General features: G+C 40.6%; 1 protein-coding gene across 1 annotated transcript in view; it reads right to left on the bottom strand.

Annotated features, from left to right (window-relative positions):
- The window catches only part of CFAP47 (cilia and flagella associated protein 47), a gene marked incomplete at both ends in the record, with an annotated part of 517,322 nt that overhangs the window by 458,587 nt on the left and 38,676 nt on the right, over positions 1 to 20,059 (bottom strand). The window contains 5 exons of the mRNA XM_080652339.1: positions 2,664 to 2,877; positions 7,476 to 7,497; positions 11,985 to 12,220; positions 17,315 to 17,442; positions 19,185 to 19,345. Of these exons, the coding sequence (XP_080508465.1) occupies positions 2,664 to 2,877; positions 7,476 to 7,497; positions 11,985 to 12,220; positions 17,315 to 17,442; positions 19,185 to 19,345 (761 nt within the window). The remainder of the gene's footprint in view (positions 1 to 2,663; positions 2,878 to 7,475; positions 7,498 to 11,984; positions 12,221 to 17,314; positions 17,443 to 19,184; positions 19,346 to 20,059) is intronic.

Raw genomic sequence — 20,059 nt, 5'->3', positions numbered from 1 at the left:
AATGCCAAGAGCAAAAGACAAAGAGAGAATATTAAAAGCAGCAAGAGAAAAACAGTTAGTTACCTACAAGGGAGCACCCATACGACTGTCAGCTGATTTCTCAACAGAAACTATGCAGGCCAGAGGGGAGTGGCAATCAATTTTCAAAGTGATGAATAGCAAGAACCTACAACCAAGATTACTCTACCCAGCAAAGCTATCATTCAGAATTCAAGGGCAGATAAAGAGCTTCACAGATAAGAAAAAGCTAAAGGAGTTCATCACCACCAAACCAATATTATATGAAATGCTGAAAGGTATTCTTAAAGAAGAGGAAGAAGCAAAAAGTAAAGATAAAAATTATGAACAACAAATACATATCCATCAACAAGTGAACCTAAAAATCAAGTGAATTAAAAACCTGAAGAACAGAACAATCTGGTGAATATAATAGAATCAGGGGCATAGAAAGGGAGTGGACTGATAATTCTCAGGGGGAAAGGGGTATGGGGGGTTCATGAAGAGACTGGACAAAAATCATACACCTATGGATGAGGACAGTGGGGGGGAGGTAAGGGCAGAAGGTGGGGTGGGAACTGGGTGGAGGGGAGCTATGGGGGGAAAAAGGAGAAACAATTGTAATAATCTGAATAAAGATTTATTAAAAAATAAAAAAATAAACAAAAACTAGACAAAAATTCCTATCTTATTTTCTTCTAAAAACTTGAAAAAGTAAAAGTGCATTAAAAATAAAATAGGAACAATAATTATCAACAATTTAATATGCTAAAAATTTCATTACTTACAGTTACTAATTGCTAGCCAGAAAATAACTTGAAAAATTTTGCATTTCTATTAGTATGGAAAACAGTGAATTGAAAAAAATAATTATGGTCATGGAATAAATAGGAAATACCTAGCCTTCTTCAAAAAAATTGTGGTATTTTTAGATCATCTGCTTGATAATAATTTAGACAGAAATAAAATGTTAACATTAACACATTATATCTCCATAAAGATATATGTAAGCATAGAGAGAATTTAAAAGACACACTAAAAAACTTTCTTGCAGCTACCTCTATAGGGTGGGATGGAGTATAATGAATCACAAGGAAGGATAGGTTTTCCTTTTTTATTATATATATTTACTTAAAATGTAATCTGAGTGATTTTTATGCTTCTGTGTTTTATGGTACTTGTCAAATAAAAAAGAGAGAGAAAAGGTGGTATGGATGGAAGTGTAAAATAAATTAGTAAGACAGACTATATAAAAACCCAGAATTTTCCAACTGTGAAGAATAAAACAATTATAGCTTACAAATCAAATGGTATTGCTGTAAAATTAAGGGAGCTTAATGCCTCACCAAAGGTAGAGACAAGTAGCGAAAGTCAGAGGAGGGATATTATCAAGTTTAGATAGTCTGGTAGTAGCACATAAGCAGGCAGAAAAGAAACCCATTTCAGGGTCAAATGTGTAAAAACCATACCTAATCTAATGGCCCAGATAAAGATGTCAGAATGCCTGGGTTTCTTCTCACTAAGTGTTGGTAAGGAAGTAATTTATTCGAGGTTTGGATAAATTTAAATTGAGGTTTAACATCACTTATGATCCCAATTAGGGAAGTTTTAGCTCAATTTGGGAAATGTTATTGGAAACTTGACTTTGATGGGATGGAACAAAGATGATGATGATAGTGATGATGAGGATGAGGATGAGGATGATTGATGATGGTGATGATGAAGCTGCCACTAACAATGAGGACAACTGGTTTTTCACTATTTTAAATGTTATTTTAATCTTAGATAAATTCAAGCTTTTTGTCAAAGTTAATGACTTTGAGGCCTTGATACAGTTCCAAAAGTGATTGTTTCTATTACCTATATATATAAAAGGCTAAGCAACTGTCCCACCATTCAACTGGTAGCTATGATGTGCAATGACCACCAGGGGGCAGACTCTCTGACCAGTAGCTATGATGTGCACTGACCACCAGGGGGCAGACGCTCAATGCAGGAGCTGCCGAGCTGTGGTGACTTGGCAGCAGCAGTTCTCGGGTGATGCACCCTGGGACCAGAGACAAGGGAGCCCGATTCCAGGTTGCATCACCCGAGAAATGGCCTCTCGCAATCCAGGACCCCTCAGGGGATGTCAGAAAGCTGGTTTCGGCCCAATCCCTGCAGGCCATGCAAAGGGACCCCACCTGCCAGAGGGACCCCGCTCACTCCACAGACACCCTTTGAGCCGCAGTGCCGCCCCAGTGTGGCCAGTCAGGGAGGGACCACGGGAGGTTGGCTCCAGGGTGTGTCCAGCTTGTCTCACCCAGTCCCACCCTCCCAGCCACCTTCTAATTAATTTCCTTTCAATGTGCACGAATCCATGCACTGGGGCACTAGTTATTCTATAATTGTCAGCAACATATTTAAGAATAATCTGGCACACCTGTCACTTCCTGGCAAGTACAGAGTAGAGGTGATAAAAGGTTAGATAACGCAAATACAGTAGCATTCAACAACCATCTCTAATGGAAAAAAAAGATAATAAATTTTATTACTATCATCATCAACATCATCATTATTATGATTACCATTATTAGTTTATTACAGCAGTATATGGTTAAGACTTCTGCATATCCTTTTGGTCACTGACTCTTTCAAAATTTCAGGCTTTTAATATAACATGTTACCTGAAATGTTTTTCCGGGTCTCCAGGCCTGATACTTGCAGTTCGGTCATTGGGAAAGGCTATCAGCGCATCCTGCACTGACTCTTTACTTGACTGATGATTGTGAATGGTTGTTAAGGCTGATTGAAGCATTGCAACAGGAGCACATTCCTTGTATGTTGTCAAATCTTTGACCACAAACTGGCCCGTAGGATTAGTGGCGATAGGGGATATGCCTTTTATAGAATTGGAAATTATGTTTAAATATATTTTATTTCAGCTTTCCAAATGACATCCATGAGTTAGTTAATACACTAGACCATTGGTTCTAAACTAAAGCTAAATCCCTAAATAAACAAACATACAGGAAGTCCTCGGGTTACGTTGGACTCGAAGTACATTGTTTCGTGGTTACGTCGCGATCTCTCATTTATTTATTAAAAAAAAGTTCCGTCATTTCAACGTATGTACATATGTGCTTTATGTTGTTTATTATTTATTTACCACAAGTAAAGGTCAGGAATTGTTATCTTTCTTTTAAATTTTGTTTACTGTTTCACTTCATTACTGCTGTGTATGTGCTCCATGTGAGTGGCTTAGGTGCTTATGTAGGTGGGTTCTGACTTATGGCGAAAATCGACTTACATACATAACCCGAGGACCTACTGTACTCAGAAAGAACAAATTATTCATTTAATAAATGGACCTAAACAAAACACTGTAGTAAAATGATGAATGCATAAAAAATAAACATGGTAACTTGAAGGATTGTGTGGCCCACATGAAACAAATTTGTACAGGTTAAAAAGTTAAATATCAGCAATTTCATATGGTTCAATGTATAAAAGATAATTGAGGATAAGATAAAACAACAGCAATAAGAATATCCATGAAATGGTCAAAACCAATTTATATTATACACTCAAACAAAAAGTAGAAGAATAAAATAGAAAAACCAGAATTAAAATATTCAACAAATTTCATAGATCATTAAACCAGTGTATTCAAAGGTGTGACCCTCAAAATGGGAAAATCAGCATCTACTGGGAACATGCTAGAAATGCCAATCTTTGGGCTCCAACAATGACCTACTTAATAATCAATGCTGGGATACAGGCCAGCGGTATAAATTTTAACAGATCTTTTGGTGATTGTGAGGCATTCAGAAGGTAAGAACCACTAGATCAGACCACATTTGATATATACACCTGAACAATTAGCATATTAGGATAATCCTATATTAGCCTATTAAAAAAAAAAGGTAAGGATTCATGATAGCTTACCAGGATTAATTTGAAACACAACTTTCTTGTTGGAAATTTTGCAGGCACCCTTGAAAACTAAATGTATGTGATAAAAAGGTCTCAGCAATAAAGATTGAAAATTTTTATCTGCCACTGGGCCAATAAAGTCTATGAATTGCTTCACTGTAAAGACTCCAATTTGATGTGGAATGAATGAACATGTCACTTTCTAAAAAAAAGAAGAAAAGTAACCAGTTGTTATAGGTTAAATGTTTGTGAACCCCCAAAACTCATGTTTAACCCTAATGCCCAGTGTGATAGAATTAGAAGATGACATGATTAGGTCATGAGAACAGAGCCCTCCTGAATGGAATTAGTGCTTTTATAAAAAAGAGGCCCCATAGAGTTCCCTAGCCGCTTCCACCATGTGAGAATACATGGGCTGCAACCAGGAAAAGGGCCCTCACCTGACCATATTGGCTAATCTAAAACTTTCAGCCTCCAGAACTATGAGAAATAAACTACACAGTCTAAGATATTTTGTTATAGCAGCCCAAATGGATTAAGAAAATAATACTGTACTGTTAGAAAAAAAAAAACAAATCCAAAAAATAGTTTATAAAATTTTGAGAGCTGGTTCATCATGGAGATATTCGAGTTATTTAGAAATATATGCAATATTGAGAAACCTTCGTGATACATATTATTGGAAAATTATTTAAGAAAAAATTAAGAACAATGGTACTTAAGCATAATGTCAGATTAAGGACCTCCAGAATTCTACTCTTCTACAAACAGAAAAAGACCACTGGAATAAATGTCAAAATCAACTTCTCAGTTATTTGAAAACTAGTGACCCGGTGCACGAAATTCATGCACATTAAAAGGGGATTAATTAGAGGAAATAATTTAATATTGCTATTTGCCCTTTCTCTATAATAAAAGTATCAGAGATGAAAGAAAATTAGTAAAATGTATATGAAAGCCTTCCTCCTGTCAGAGTCTGGGGCACACCACGGGACCTAGAGTCAAGTCCCCGTCCACCCACATGCACCTCAAAATCGCATGAGACCCAGACCCGGTGCCCCCCGCATTGGGCTAGATCCAGACCCAGCCAGTCCCACCCTTGTCAAGCCCTGCCAGGCAGGGGGGATAGCCTCGGGTCCCCTGGCCCAGTGCCAGGATGGGGGGTGTGGCCTGAGGTCCACCAGCCCAGACCAGGGCAGGGGGCGTGCCTTGAGGTCCTCCATCAAGCCCTGCCAGGTAGGGAACATAACCTGAGATCCCCTTTCAAGCCCTGCTGGGTGGGGGGCATGGCCTGAGGTCCCCCGTCAAGCTCCGCCAGGCGGGGGTGGGGCGCAGCCTCAGGTCCCCCAGCCCAGCACCAGGACAGGGGAGCAGCCTCAGGTCCTCCGGCCCAGCACTGGGGGGGGGGCGGCCCGCAGCGCAGCCTCAGGTCCCCTCTCAAGCCCTAGTGGGTGAGGGACACGGTCTGAGGTCTCCTGTCAAGCCCTGGCAGGTGGGGGGCACAGCCTGAGGTCCCCTGTCAAGCCCTGCCGGGTTGGGGAGGGTGCCTCAGGTCCCTTCTGATTTCTCATTAAGGCTCCTTATGGGAACTTGGCCTCAGCTGTGGGTGCAGCCATCTTTGTGACTGAGTGATGGTCAATTAGCATATTCCCTCTTTATTAGATAGGATTAACTAAAAGTTTGCAAAATCCCAATGAGTATTTATTTAAGAATGAAATGGCTGAATATCTGAAAGAATAAAAGGTTTTTCCCTGGCTGGTTTGGCTCAGTGGATACAGCATCGACCTACAGACTGAAGGGTCCCAGGTTCAATTTTGGTTAAGGGCACTTGCCCAGGTTGCGGGCTCGATCTCCAGTAGGGGGTGTGCAGGAGGCAGCCGATCAATGATTCCCTCTCATCATTGATGTTTCTATCTCTCTCTCCCCTCTCCCTTCCTCTCTGAAATCAATAAAAAATGTTTTAAAAAAAGAATAAAAGATTTTGTGGCATTTTACTTCCTGTAATCCCATTCCCCTATTCCTAGTTCTGTGCTCTTCTCAGAAAACAACAGCCTTGCAACTGTGGCAGCTGTAAAAAACAACCAGCCTAGCAGCCACAGAGGGGAAAAAATAGTTCTGGAGTTCTCAAAAACCCATGCCCAGAGAACTGTCTCTATCTGTCCTATCTGGAAGGTGGCTGAAAAGTCTATTATGAGGGCATACCTTTAACTGACCCAACTCAGAGCTCACTCTGTGTGAACAACTCACTCCCAAAAGTTTTGCTCCCCTCCAAAAAAATAAGTGGTAATTGTTGAACATCACAGCAATCTGAGTAGCATTACCATCTATACTAATGAAAGGGTAATATGCTAATCAGACCAGATGTCTTCCAGACAACCATCCGGACATCCTTCTTGACAAAGCTGGACCTGGGCAAAGCTGCCCACCGGCCGTCCTGGGCGCCAGCGGCTGTGGCTACAGCTGCAGCCCGGGATAGGGAGAAGCCACCTGCCCTGCGGTCTCAGGTGCCAGTGCCTGTGGCTATGGCCCGGGAGAGGGACAAGCTGCCCACCCCATGGTCCCAGGCACCAGCACCTGCAGCCCAGGTGAAGCCACCTGCCCATGGTTCCCTGTGGCTGCGGCCGGCCCGGCAAAGCCAGCCTGGGTCCTGGGTGCCTGAGGCCGGCCGGAGGGAGGGAAGCCCAGGTCCCAGGTGCCTGTGACCAGCCAGAGGAGAGAATCCTGGGTTCTGGGTGCAGGGCAGAGGCAGAGGCAGTTAGGGGTGATCAGGCCAGTAGGGGAGCAGTTAGGAACAATCAGGCAGGCAGGCAGAGGTGGTTAGGGGGGATCAGGCAGGCAGAAGTGGTTAGAGGTGATCAGGCAGGCAGGCAGAGGGGTTAGGGGTGATCAGGCAGGCAAGCAAGCAGTTAGGAGCCAGTGGTCCCGGATTGTGAGAGGCATGTCTGACATCCTCTGAGGGGTCCCGGATTGGAGAGGGTGCAGGCCGGGCTGAGAGACGCCCCCCCCCCCCTTGCCCTGTGCATGAATTTCGTGCACCAGGACTCTAGTTTAAAGCTAATAAGAGGCTAAACCAGCTGTGGGCAAACTACAGCCCGCGGGCCAGATCCGGCTGTTCTATCCGGTTCTCTTGGTCTCCCCTCCGCTCCTTTACTTTGAATTTATATTAGTTCACACAAACACTCCATCCATGCTTTTGTTCCGGCCCTCCGGTCCAGTTTAAGAACCCATTGTGGCCCTCGAGTCAAAAAGTTTGCCCACCCCTGGGCTAAACAAACACAAGAAAGGGACAGACAGACAGAATAAAAAAAGGAAGGAAGAAGGAAGGAAGGCAGGAAGGAAGGCAGGAAGGAAGGAAGGGAGGGAGGGAGGGAGGGAGGGAGGAAGGGAGGGAGAGGGACAGAGGAAAAAGAAAAAAGGGGAAAAGGGGAGGGGAGGGGAATGCAAAATGAATTATTCACAAGGTATTTGAAAAACTGACATATTCCTGGGAAGCTAGAATGCTACACACATGCAGAGGACACTGTATCTGCCCAGGAAATTTTAAGGAAGCTCTAATTTCTCACCTCTAGCTGACTTTGAGAACCTCTACAAAGAAGAATGACAAAACATTAAAAAAATTCCCCACTCAACACACTTACACAAAGGCTCTTGGCAAAAACTATGAGACTTATTGATACAAAGAATTTAAGAGAATCTCTCTCCAGTCATTAGCTAACTTCCAAATTAACTATGCTGATATCTGATTGGTTGTACACAACAAAGAAAACAACCTTAATAGAATTAGCCAAGAAAGACACTAGAAAATAACAACAAATAGCAAGGAAAATAGGTCATGGGGGGCTGTCTGATTTCCAGAATTGTCAAATTATATCATGTAAAATGCTTAGTTTACAACAAAAAATTATAGTACACCCAGAGAAATAGGAAAATATGGCCAGTACATAGGAAAAATGCAATAAATAAAAACTGGTGGACTTAGTGACAAAGATAGTAAGTTGACTATTATAAATATGTTCAAAGGACTAAAGGAAAACATGTGCAAAAAATTAAAAGAAGACACCAAAAGCAAAGACAACAAAAGTAAAAATAAAACGGTAGGACTACATCAAATTAAAAAGCTTCTATACAGCAAAGGAAACCATCAACAAAAGAAAAAGGCAACCTAGTGAATGGGAGAAAATAATTATAAATCATATATCTGATAAGAGACCAATATCCAAAATAAATAAAGAACTCACACAACTCAATAGTAAAAAAAACAAAAAAACAATTCCATTTAAAAATGGGCAGGGGATCTGAATAGACATTTTTCCAAAGAAGACAACAGGTACATGAAAAGGTACTCAAAGACACTAATCATCAGGGAAATGTAACTCAAAGACACAATGAGATATCACCTTACACCTATTAGAATGTCTACTATCAAAAAAGAAGTAACTAGTGTTGGCAAGGATGTAGAGAAAAGGGAACCTTTGTACACTATGGCTGAGAATGAAAACTGGTACAGCCATTATGTAAAACAGTTTGGAAGTTTCTCAAAAAAATTAAAAATATAACTACCATATGGTCCAGGAATTCCAATTCTGAGTATTTATCTAAAGAAAATAAAAACATGCCTGGCCAGTGTTGCTCATTGGTTGAGCATCAACCTATGAACCAGGAAGTTATGTTTCGATTCCTGGTCAGGACACATGCCCAGGTTGTGCAGTAGGGGACATGCAGGAGGCAGCCAATCAACAGTTCTCTCTAATCATTGATGTTTCTATCTCTCTCTTCCTCTCCCTTCCTCTGTGAAATCAATAAAAATATAAAAAAAGAAAAAAACATGAATTCAAGAAAACATATCCACCCCCATGCTCACCAAAGCATGATTTGTAATTGCCAACACATGAAAACAACCTAAGTGTCCACCAACATGAATTTTAAAAAAGAGGAATATTATTCAGCCATAAAAGAATGGAATATTATTCAGCCATAAAAAGAAGGAAATCTGGCCATTTGTGACAACATGGGTGGACTTTGAGGGCATTATTCTAAGTGAAATAAGTCAAAGAAAGATAAATAGCCTATGGTCTCACTTACACATAAAATATTAAATTTAAATTAAGTATTTTTAACCTAATTTTTAATTAATTAAACATTAAGAATACAATTTCATTTACATAGAATCAGAAATAATAGAATACTTAGAAATAATTACTTAGAACAGTGGTCGGCAAACCGCAGCCACCGTTTGCCGCTCCGGTGACTAATGAGTTTGCCGACCACTGACTTAGAAGAATTACAAGACCTGTACACTGAAAACTAGAAAACACCATTAAAAGAAATTTTAAAAGACAAATAAATGGAAATATATCCAATTTTCATGAATTGTAAGATTTAATATTATTAAAATGGCTACACTCCCAAATAGATTTATAGATTCAATACAATTCCTATCAAAAACCCCAGCTGCTATTTTGTTGCTGTTTTTTTGTTTTAAGGGTGGTTGTTTTTTCTTTATTTGTTTTTACAGAAATTTCAAATTTATTCTAAAATTCATATAAGTGTCAAAGGGTCCCTGATTGGTTGAAAATATTTCTTAAAAAGAGCAAACTTCAATGACTCAAATTTTTCAATTTTAAAAATCACTACAATATTAACCAGTATGTACATTATAGCACTGGCATAAGGATAAACAAATAAGTAAAATATAATTTTGAGGTAAGAAATAAACTCTTACATTCACAGTCAATTTATTTTTTAATAAGTGTGCCAAGATTCTAGGATAACTGGACATCAATATGTAAAGGAATGAATCTGGATGTCTAAATAAAACCATGTAAACTCAAAATGGATAATTCATTTAATGAACTCGAATTTTTAAGACAAAAATGTAGGAACAAATATTAATGACCTTAGATATTCTATGACTACCTAGAGATGATACTAAAAGCACAACTGACAAAAGAAAAATTAGAAAAACTGAACTTGATTTTAAAAAGCAGCCACAGACAGTAGAAGAGTGGGTATCTACACAAATAAAAGAGAAAGATGCAAATTGACCGTACCTTCGCAATGCCCACCAGCCAATCAGGAGTGAGTATGCAAATTAACTCAACAAAGATGGAAGGTTAATTTGCATACGCAGGTGCCGACACAGGCGTTCCGCACCACTCCAGCCACTCCGGGCCTCTGGGCAGTGTGGGAAGGCGGAAAGGTGGCTCCGGGCCAGAGCAAAGGCGGTGCCGGCAGCCAGGGGAAGGAAGGCCCATTCTTGCATGAATATTCGTGTATTGGGCCTCTAGTATACCAATAATAGTTTACCTAAAAGAATAGGCAACAGGCCAGATTCGGCCTGAGGACTATAGTCAGCCAACTCCTGGTTTAGAGGATCTGGGAAAGAGTTATCTGAGTACAGACAGTCGTAAGAAAGAGAAAAGAAGCCCCTGACATCCACAAGCTGGCCTGGTACTCACACATATATATGCCTTGGTATTCAACTTTTCTGCTCTGCACCAGCAGTACCAGGCTAGGGCCAGTTAAGTTTCAAAGTTGAAAATTCTACTGAACCTTGAAGGTCTGGCTCATATGCTACTATTATACGAAGACCTTTCTACCTGGTTGGGAGAAAACACACTGCCCTCTGAGTTTCTATATCATCACCTTGTTACGGATCTCTTTTTAACACACTATTTTGCATTCTTCCTAAACCCTACTTAACAGTGTATGTCTTACACTTCCTTAGTGCATTCAAAAAATGCTTACCTTCTGGAATGATGGAGGGATGGAGGCAGCGCTGCTGCTCAAGCCACCTGGCTGCCCTCGGAGGAGACTCCAGAGCAGTGCAGATTTTGTTTGTCCCAGGCTCCTATCACCACCACGAGGTATCTGCCTTCTGTTCACCATGAGTCCCGCTCATTCCTGGCTGGAGGTGGAGTCTACAGTCTGCGCAGCCACAGACGTGATGTTCTGAACCACATAGCCTTCGTCCCGGATGCCCCCACTATGCTCCTGCTATGCAGGTGTAGCCCACATGGAACCACAAGCCCTACTGAGCAAGTAGATGATGGGGTGCAACAGGCCCCTGTGGGCCTGTTGGTGAGGATCCAGAACTACAAGCATCTGAGCCTATGTCTGGACCTGTCATCTTCCCTGCACTCAGACAGCTCCTACCCACCCGCTGCTGGCCTATCTGATGACGCTGGGCATCCTGTTAACAGCCTGCCCCTGATTCTGCCACCCCTCACTGCACCCCAGGCACACAATGCCCTTGACTAGTGGCTGCAGGATGCCTTCCATATCTGCTTCTGAAGAGCTTGGGGTAGAGGTTGGGGGATGAGGAGGGATATGCAAAAGGCTCAGAAACTCACCCCTTTAGGAAGTACTCAGACTATGGTGCTGTTTTGCCCCATATCCCCTCACTTCATGGGAGGACACAGCCAGGGCACCTCAGAAGCAAAACAGCCACAATCTCTCTCTTTTGTCTTGGGTTAGCTGGCACTGGGGCAGGTACTTGGGCTACAGCTTCTGCCCATGGCATTGGACTTCCACTTCTGCCAGGTGTATACCCCAGCTTGGCCAGCCTTCAGTCTGACAGTGTGACCCAAAGAATATTGACTCCCCCTAGCATCTCTGGGATTGGGATGAGTACCTGGCTCCCACTTCCTTTTCGCCTTTTGCTGCTATGGCAGCTGCTGGCATGGCGGCATCTCACACTTGTTCCTGGGTTCCAGTGTCTAAACAAGGGCTGCGGGGCCTATTCCTGCATCCTCCCACAGCGGGGAGTGCCAAGACACCCTGTTGGATATTTAGGGGCTGGCCTCTTGGGCAGTAGAGAAATAAATACTCTCTCAGAAAAACAATTTTTTTTAGAAACTGTAACTATTTTTTACACTTCTTTATATTTCCTATAGTGTCAGATGCTTTTCTGGGCAGATGAAAAGAACTTATATAATTATGGATACTGTGTGAGTGTCAATACAAAAGTACTTATAACTAGGCCACAGAAGACACACACTTTATAAACATTGGTGCAAAAAAATTCTTTTTGAATATTTGAAGTATGTGAAAGCATAGAAGGATTATCTTACCTGCATACATCCTTCATCAACATTGCCCCTTTCAGGTCGAACTCTAAAATTTGCAGTTTTTCTAAAGTGATACATCACAGGAAGTGATTTGGATCGATTTTCCATAATAAATGAAATCTTTGAACATTCACCAAAGGAACAAGTTGGGAAAGTAAGAAAGCTTCCTGAATTAAACTGCATTAGAACAGGAAGTCCTGAGCCTGTCAGTGCTAATTCCAGTTTCTGAAATTGTTCATCTGTAAAAACAATAGTTGCTTTTTAACATAAAAAGTGTTTTGGGAATCCAAAATATACAGTATTTGCTTAGTCCAAAAAGTGTCATCTGAAAGATCTGATGCTCATTCAATTTTTCCTTCAACAAAAACAGTGAGTGCCTTCTCTGCACCAAGTACTTGTTAGGAGGAAAAAAGAAGGCCTTTCTTTTTCTTTGCTGTGGCCTTCCACAATTTATGAGAAGCACCTGGTAATTAAACCCCAAGATTGTCAGCTCCTCTGATTCAAACAGCCCCTCTGTTCAAACTGCAAGACAAAGATAAACTTCTTTCAAGGCTACATTCTTGCATACCCCTCCTCCTCCCCGGACAATGGGGGCTAGAAAGTTTCTAGTTAGTAAAAGGGCTCTACTCCCTCATATTCAAACCCAAGCCACCCCCCTTTTTAAATTCTTTGTAACTTTTGCTCTAAGGATGTTTTACAGACTTTGGAAAAATACAGATAAGACACCTCCCCAGGAAACCTGTCTGGACTGTCTCCTGAAGAACTAACAAAGACAACCCCCTGATGTCTTCTCAATTTCAGCCCAAAAGTCTTCCTCCCTTCCTTGTCAGCTAGCAACAACAGCCATTAAAGAAGCAGGTCATTGTTTACTTCCTTGCCTGGCAATGCAGTGGCCCTTTACTTTCAGTGAAAATAAAGTGATCTCTCTCTCTCTCTCTCTCTCTCTCTCTCTCTCTCTCTGTCTCTCTGTCTGTCTCTCTGTCTCTCTCTCCCTTCTCTCACTTGTGAATTCTTTTACATCCCCACGGGCCCAAAAACCCTAACATTACTCTTCTAGTGAATAAAATAGAGCAGTGGTTGACAAACTGCAGCTTGCGAGCCACATGCGGCTCTCGAGCCGAGGTTTGCAGCTCTGTTGACTAATGAGTTTGCTGACCACTGACATAGACAATGTTCCTGCTCTCAGGGACTTTGCATTCTAGTGAGGTAACATTGACAATAAAATAAATAAGTAAATATATACCATTTCAGAGGCGATTAAGTGTTATGTAGAAAGGTAACTTAGGGTGAAGGGGAGCAGAATTTGTCACCCCCAACTATGCCTTTTTGGCATAAGGGTAATTTTAGAAACAGCAGACACAGGAAAAACTCTGAAAACCTAGAAGTTATCCTTTTGTAAGAGACTTTACATTTTTATCAGGGAAATATCCATTTGTAAGGGTGTCTTCCTCTGCACCAGAAAGGAACTCTTATCAATGGAGAAAGCACAGACCTAAAACTGCATAATAACCTTATCCTCTTTTACTGTGGTCTGCCTGAAAATCTCCCATAATTGGCTCCTCACCCCCAGTATCTTTTGTCTTTAACTGGAGGTGGCATTTAAGGTGGTGTCCTGGGCTATTTCAAAGAGTTACTCAGTTTTCCTGGATATCTCCCACATATGCTAGAAATATACATGTTATTAAACTTCTGTAGGTTTTTCTCCTGTTATCTATCTTTTATTATAGTGGGTCTCAATCAAGAATTTAGAAGAGTAGAAGTAAAATTCTTTTCCCTCCCCTACAAGGGTAAGACAGAGCACATTATCTTGGGGCTGCTATTTTATATGGGGAATCCAAAAAGGCATCTCTGATAGGGAGACATTTGAGCAAATGTATAAAGGGACTCTGGAAAAAAAATCATGAGACAATCTCATAAAAGTGCTTTCCAGATAGAACAGCAAGGACAAAACTCTAAGGTAGGAATTTGCTTGGCATGTTCCAAACGTCCTAAGGAACCAATGTCTGGTGAGAAGGATGGTGAGCAATGGTCAGATTTAAGATATATATTATTTATTTATTTATTTATTTATTTGAGAGAGAGAGAGATTTGTTGTTCCACCCATTTATTCACTCATTGGTTGCTTCTTGTATATACCCTGACCAAGGATCAAACCCACAACCTTGGGGTATCAGGATGATGCTCTAACCAATTGAGCTACCTGGCCAGGGCTAAGATATATTTTTGAGGGTAGTTAACAAAATTTGCTGATGGATTGAATGTAGAATATGAAATTAGACACATGATCAATGATGATGCTAAGGATTTTGGGCTGAGCAACTAAAGTGGTGAAATTGCCACTTCTTGAGACAGGAAAGAATGCAGGGGGGATAGGTTATGCAGATGCCAAGAGTACTATTTTGGACATATTAAGTTTGAGATGCCTAGTAGATAACCAAGTGAAAACGTCTACTAGATCACTTAATGTATTTATAAGTTTAGAGTAAAGATGAAGGAGGAAGTATTAAGGGTTTGAGGTGAAAAGAGGTGTGTAATATCAATCTCAATTGTGAGAATGTGAATGAATGGAGGAATGCAACAGGAATGGCAAACAGCTTAAAGGACCTACTTGAGGTTAGTGATTGTAGTTAAAAAGTGAAACATCACAGGATGGTTTTTTCTCCATCACAAGTTGCTTCCCAGGTGCACACACAAAGAGGCAGAGATTAAAGATTTTCCACTCAGTCAATATGGGAGATGGGCCAAGATATTTAAGTGTACATGGGAAAAGGTGACTAAAATAATGGACAATGCTATATAATAAAGAGGTAATATGCAAATTGGCTGCCCCCACGTGGTCAAAGATGGCTGCCCCCATGTGGACACAAGATGGCCACCACAAGATGGCTGGCAGGGGAGGGCAGTTGGGAGGGACCAGGCCTGCAAGGGAGGGCAGTTGGGGGGCAGTCAGGCTGGCAGAGGAGGGCAGTTGGGGGCAACCAGGCCTTCAGTGGAGGGCAGTTGGGGGGAACCAGGCCTGCAGGAGAGGACAGTTGGGGGGACCAGGCCTGCAGGGTAGGGCAGTTAGGGGTGACCAGACCTGCAGGGGAGGGCAGTTGTGGGCAACCAGGCCTGCAAGGGTGGGCAGTTAGGGGTGACCAGGCCAGCAGGGGAAGGCAGTTAGGGGTCACCACCAGGCCTGCAGGGGAGGACTGTTAGGGGTGACCAGGCCAGCAGGGGAAGGCAGTTGGGGGTGATTAGGCCTGCAGAGGAGGATAGTTAGGGGTGACTGGGCCAGCAGGGGAGGGCAGTTAGGAGCAATAGGGCCGGCAAGGGAGCAGTTAGGCATCGATCAGGCTGGCAGGGCAGTGGTTAGGGGGTGATCAGGCAGGCAGGCAGAAGCAGTTAGGGGCAATCAGGCAGGCAGGCAGGTGAGTGGTTGGGAGCCAGCAGTCCTGGATTGTGAGGGGGATGTCCGACTGCCCGTTTAGGCCCGATCCCACTGGGATCGGGCCTAAACGGGCAGTTGGACATCCCTCAAGGGGTCCCAGATTGGAGAGGGTGTAGGCTGGAATGACATACCCCCCCGCCCCGTGCATGAATTTCGTGCACCGGGCCTCTAGTGGAATATAAGCTGGGTAATAACAGAAACATGAACTTTTGGAGATAATAAAAAGAAGGCAGGAACTATGAATTGGATGTTCTAATTGGGTGATAGAGCAGTTTTGCAGAGAGAGAATCCCAAAAAAGCATTTATATTTCTGCACTGATGCTCTTATTAGCCAATCCTAGACTTTAAATTACCTTTAAGGCAAACCTAGCATCTCCATCTCTAGCCATTCCAAACTAAATAAATTTGTAATCCTGGAGCAAATACTATAACAATGATCAGCAGGCAGAGCTCAATATCATAAACCATGATATAAATAATAACAGAGCAATCAATGTCTGCCCTAAGAACACAATTCAACCCTGCTCAACAAAATTTATCACTGTACTCTTGATTTGCCATGGCTCATCTTTCTGGATTTGATCCCTCACCTGCCTATATCTTTATTTTCTCTTTGATCTGTCTTATTAAGCTGACCTCCAAGTCTTGTTCCATTTTTGCTCACTACAGCCCATCCAATATTACCTGAAGAATGTAAAAAGTGCAATTCATCTCAACATGTTGCCTGTAAAGCATATGCACTTATCAATATCCTATAACAGAATATTGAATCCTATTTACCAGAGCTCTAGGTGGTGTTCCTTGACTGTATATGGATTCTGAGAGCTGAGGATCTGGTAAAAATGGAATGGGTCATTTGTTCCCATAATGAGAAGGCTAAAAGGCTAATTCCAATGTAACCCTGATATTTAGCGGGGGGGGGGGGGGAGGGGGCTAGCAATCTGAGTCTGTGCCAGCAATCTAATGTACACTCTTGATAACCTATAATTAAGTCATTGCCCCTTTCTCCACAAACTGGTCTTGCAAGACCTGTTACCTAAACGCTCACATTTTACAGAGGCCATAAACCACATGACACAGCCCCCAACAACTGGGGCTTTTTGCAAAGCCTGTGAAAGGTCCAGAAGTATAACCCATATTTGGGGGACAAAGACACCAAAAGGGTATAAAGGAAAAGCCTCCACCATATTGGTTTGCTCAGATTTTGGCATAATAAAGAGACCGTCGGCATAATAAAGCTGTGAACTTCATTTCTCTAAGCATCGCTTGGGTTTCTTCAGTCTTCTACAACAATATCAATCTCTAAGAGACAAACTAATATTATGTAGGAAAAGAAGCCAAGTTGTTTTTTATTTTTGTTTTTAGCTAAACTATAGATCAGTGATTTGCAACCTTTTTCACCTCGTGACACACATAAACTAATGACAAAAATTCTGCAGCACACCAAAAATATATTTTTGCTGATCTGACAAAAAATAGGTATAATTTTGATTAATTCTCACTGAACAGCTATTGTTGTATTGGCTGTTGTCATTTTTTATTTGACAATCTAAGGTATAAATGGTCAGTGCCCCTGACTACATAGTCAGGTATTGCATGTTTTAAAAATCTGTGGCACACCAGTTGAAAATTGCTGCTCTAGAACATCATGTTTATCTAATGTTATTTTAAAACAATAATTTTCCCTAAATTATAGTTGGAAGATTACTATGCAAATGATTCTGAGGTTGATTTTTTTCTTTACATGCCTCAGAAGACACTTTAAGATATCTTGATTATATGCATTTTCATTCTATTCAATAGTTATATATTTATATTATATTGCCTCTACAAATATAGATGTCCAAAATTTTAACCAATTTAAACTACTATAAATTTATTATTACATTCATTTCACACTTACTTTTGATGGTTTTAGAGTTATCATCTCTCAAAAATCCATCCTTACTTCCTACAGAGTCAAATCTCAAAAAAACAGCATAGTCTTGCCTGTGTGAAGGGTCATAATCCTTTTTTCCTTCGGTAATTATCCTGTAAAAAATTACAATCAGTTATTTTTAAAGCAAAGACAGTGCACTTTGTTACCTCTCACAAGGGAATATCAACTGAATCCTTAAATCTATGCAAATAGATGAAAGTTCAGGAATAAAAATATGATTGTGATCCATTTTTCAATATTACTGGGCAAAGACTTGCCAAAAGAAGGCCACAAAATGTAAATGTCCCCCAGAAAATGAGTTCATGGCAACATTTGCAAGAGTAATTTACAAACACTGTCAGCTCCAATGCCACTTTCTATATAAAGTGTTTTCTTTCTATGCACACTTCATTGCTGGCTAAGATCTCTGTTCATTTCTCTAAAATAGTCCTTCTTGCCCGGCTATGATGGCTCAGTGGATTGAGCATCATCCCATGCAGGAGGCAGACAATCAATGATTCTCTCTCAACATTGATGTTTCTATGTCTCTCTCCCTTCCTCTCTGAAATCAATAAAAACATATTTTGAAATAGTCCTTCTTACTCCAGGATGTAATTGCAAACCTCTGTTACATAAGTGTTCCTCCCATAGACAAAGAACATATTGCTAGCCACACCCTATTACAGAACAGTAACTTAGAGAACAAGATTTGCAGAACAGGCAAGGAAAGATGTGAAGGAGAAGAAAAGTAGGACCAAAGACATAGATGGATTACATCACAGGCCTACACACTGGCAATCTTTACTTGTCTTAACTAGAAGTCAGTTTTTAACAGTGGCTACTAAAATAGATACACAAAAGGCTGATATGAAATATTACCTAGGAATGCAAATAGAATGTTGAGAAAACATGTAACTAAGACTTTAATTCATACTCATATCTGTAAGTTTATGCTAGACTCTCAATTACCATGCTGCCATGAAAAGAAATTCATACTGATAATTTTAAAGATTTTGTATTAGTTTTACAGATTCACCAAAGAAATTCCTGTATGAAGGTATGATAAATGAGGCAAGTATAGATTGTACAAATAAAACATTTACTTGATGGATTCCTCTCCTTAACCCTGCTCAGTTTCAGCAAACAATCGGTATTATCAATGGACACTATAGCCATAAAAAGGACATTACCCATTCCCTGCCTTCTCACAAACAAGGGTAAACATATGTACAATTAGATGGATTATCACCACACACTACAATCTCTCAAGTGTAGCTTAAATTGCTACTACATATTTAAAATAGCATTTCCAAATACATTTTCAAACTAAATAACCAAACCAAGAACTCAGAATTATGAAAAATATCCATTGGCAAGAGTCCTCAAAGTCTGTATGAATTTCAGCTACCAACTCTGGTTGATACCAGCCACTGCTATAGGCTTAATATTAATTCATGAAACTCAGTCAGCAAGCATTTTGCCCTGGCAGGAGCACTGCATCCTCTTTGGAGGCATCTAGAACATACTACATGCCACTGGCCATCATCTAACTTCTGCAGGGACAACAAGGTCTTGGTTGTACAGATTTGTTTGGAGCCACAACCCAAAACTTTCACTTCCACCACCTCATTTCCACAAGGTCTGGAGAGGTTTTTAATTTAACATGAAGTAGTTAGATCATATTTTTAAATATTGGAAATAATATTAAGCATGTTAGGAATAGTTAGAACCATAACAAGAAAAATCCGATTTCTGCCTCCTGGCAAGTTTTAATGTTAAAGTCAGTCTGATGAATGTATGGTTAATGTATTTCCCATTACTAAGTAACATCACAATGGAATTGATTTTTGCTTACTTTGGGCTGAAACAAAATGTAATTTTAGTCTTTTGATAAGGTCGTAATCTCCCTTCATTAGGAACACAGGAGATAAAAGTGGTAATATCCATGTTCTTTATTTGCCTTATGAAAGCAAGATTATTTATAGCAACATCTGTTCTTTGTTGAATATTTGTACCCTGTGAGATAAATCAGAAATAAAAGAGTAATATGGAAAACATTAACAAAATATTTTTAGAGGTCATCAAATAATTATAGAAATTCCAGCATCTAGAAAATAGAGAATATGTGTGCCTTTAAATTAACAATACATAACTTTGATGAAAGTACATCATAAAATTTAAATAACTTTAAAAACTGATGAGAGCAGAAACTCCACAATTAGTCACTTATTTATAAAAAACACTTGTCTGATTTAATTCAGATATATTACTATCAGTGTTAGTTTAATTTACTGAACTTTTTCAGGTAACTCTTGAAGACATATGAAATAAAATTTTATCCATCTGTATGTTAAAACATATTTAAAATAATTAAACAATTAAACAGCTTGTTGGGAAGATGGATTTGAGAATTAGTTTTCCCATATTCTCGAGTTAGGCCTTCTTGATCAATAAACCTTTCCTTGCTCTTAAAAACAAAACAAAAAGCAACTTGTTGGTTATTAGTTCAAAACAATTTGTTTCAAAATGTAATACCTGGATTCTGAAGATGGCGACTGGCAGGAAGGTAGGGAGGGAGGGGTGTGAGAGAGTGAGGGAGCGATAGAGGAGTGTGTGGATGTGTGTAGTGTGTGTGTATGAAGTAGGGACAGCTAGATCCTGCAGGTCTTCCAAGGGGCTGCCAAACCAGGCAGTCTTAGATGGCAGAGCCCCGCTGCCACCTCGGACACT

Source organism: Plecotus auritus (assembly GCF_963455305.1).
Source record: "Plecotus auritus genome assembly, chromosome: X".
NCBI lineage: Eukaryota > Metazoa > Chordata > Mammalia > Chiroptera > Vespertilionidae > Plecotus > Plecotus auritus.
Note: the sequence above shows the minus strand (reverse complement) of the source record. Positions and strands in the feature narration are given on the sequence as shown.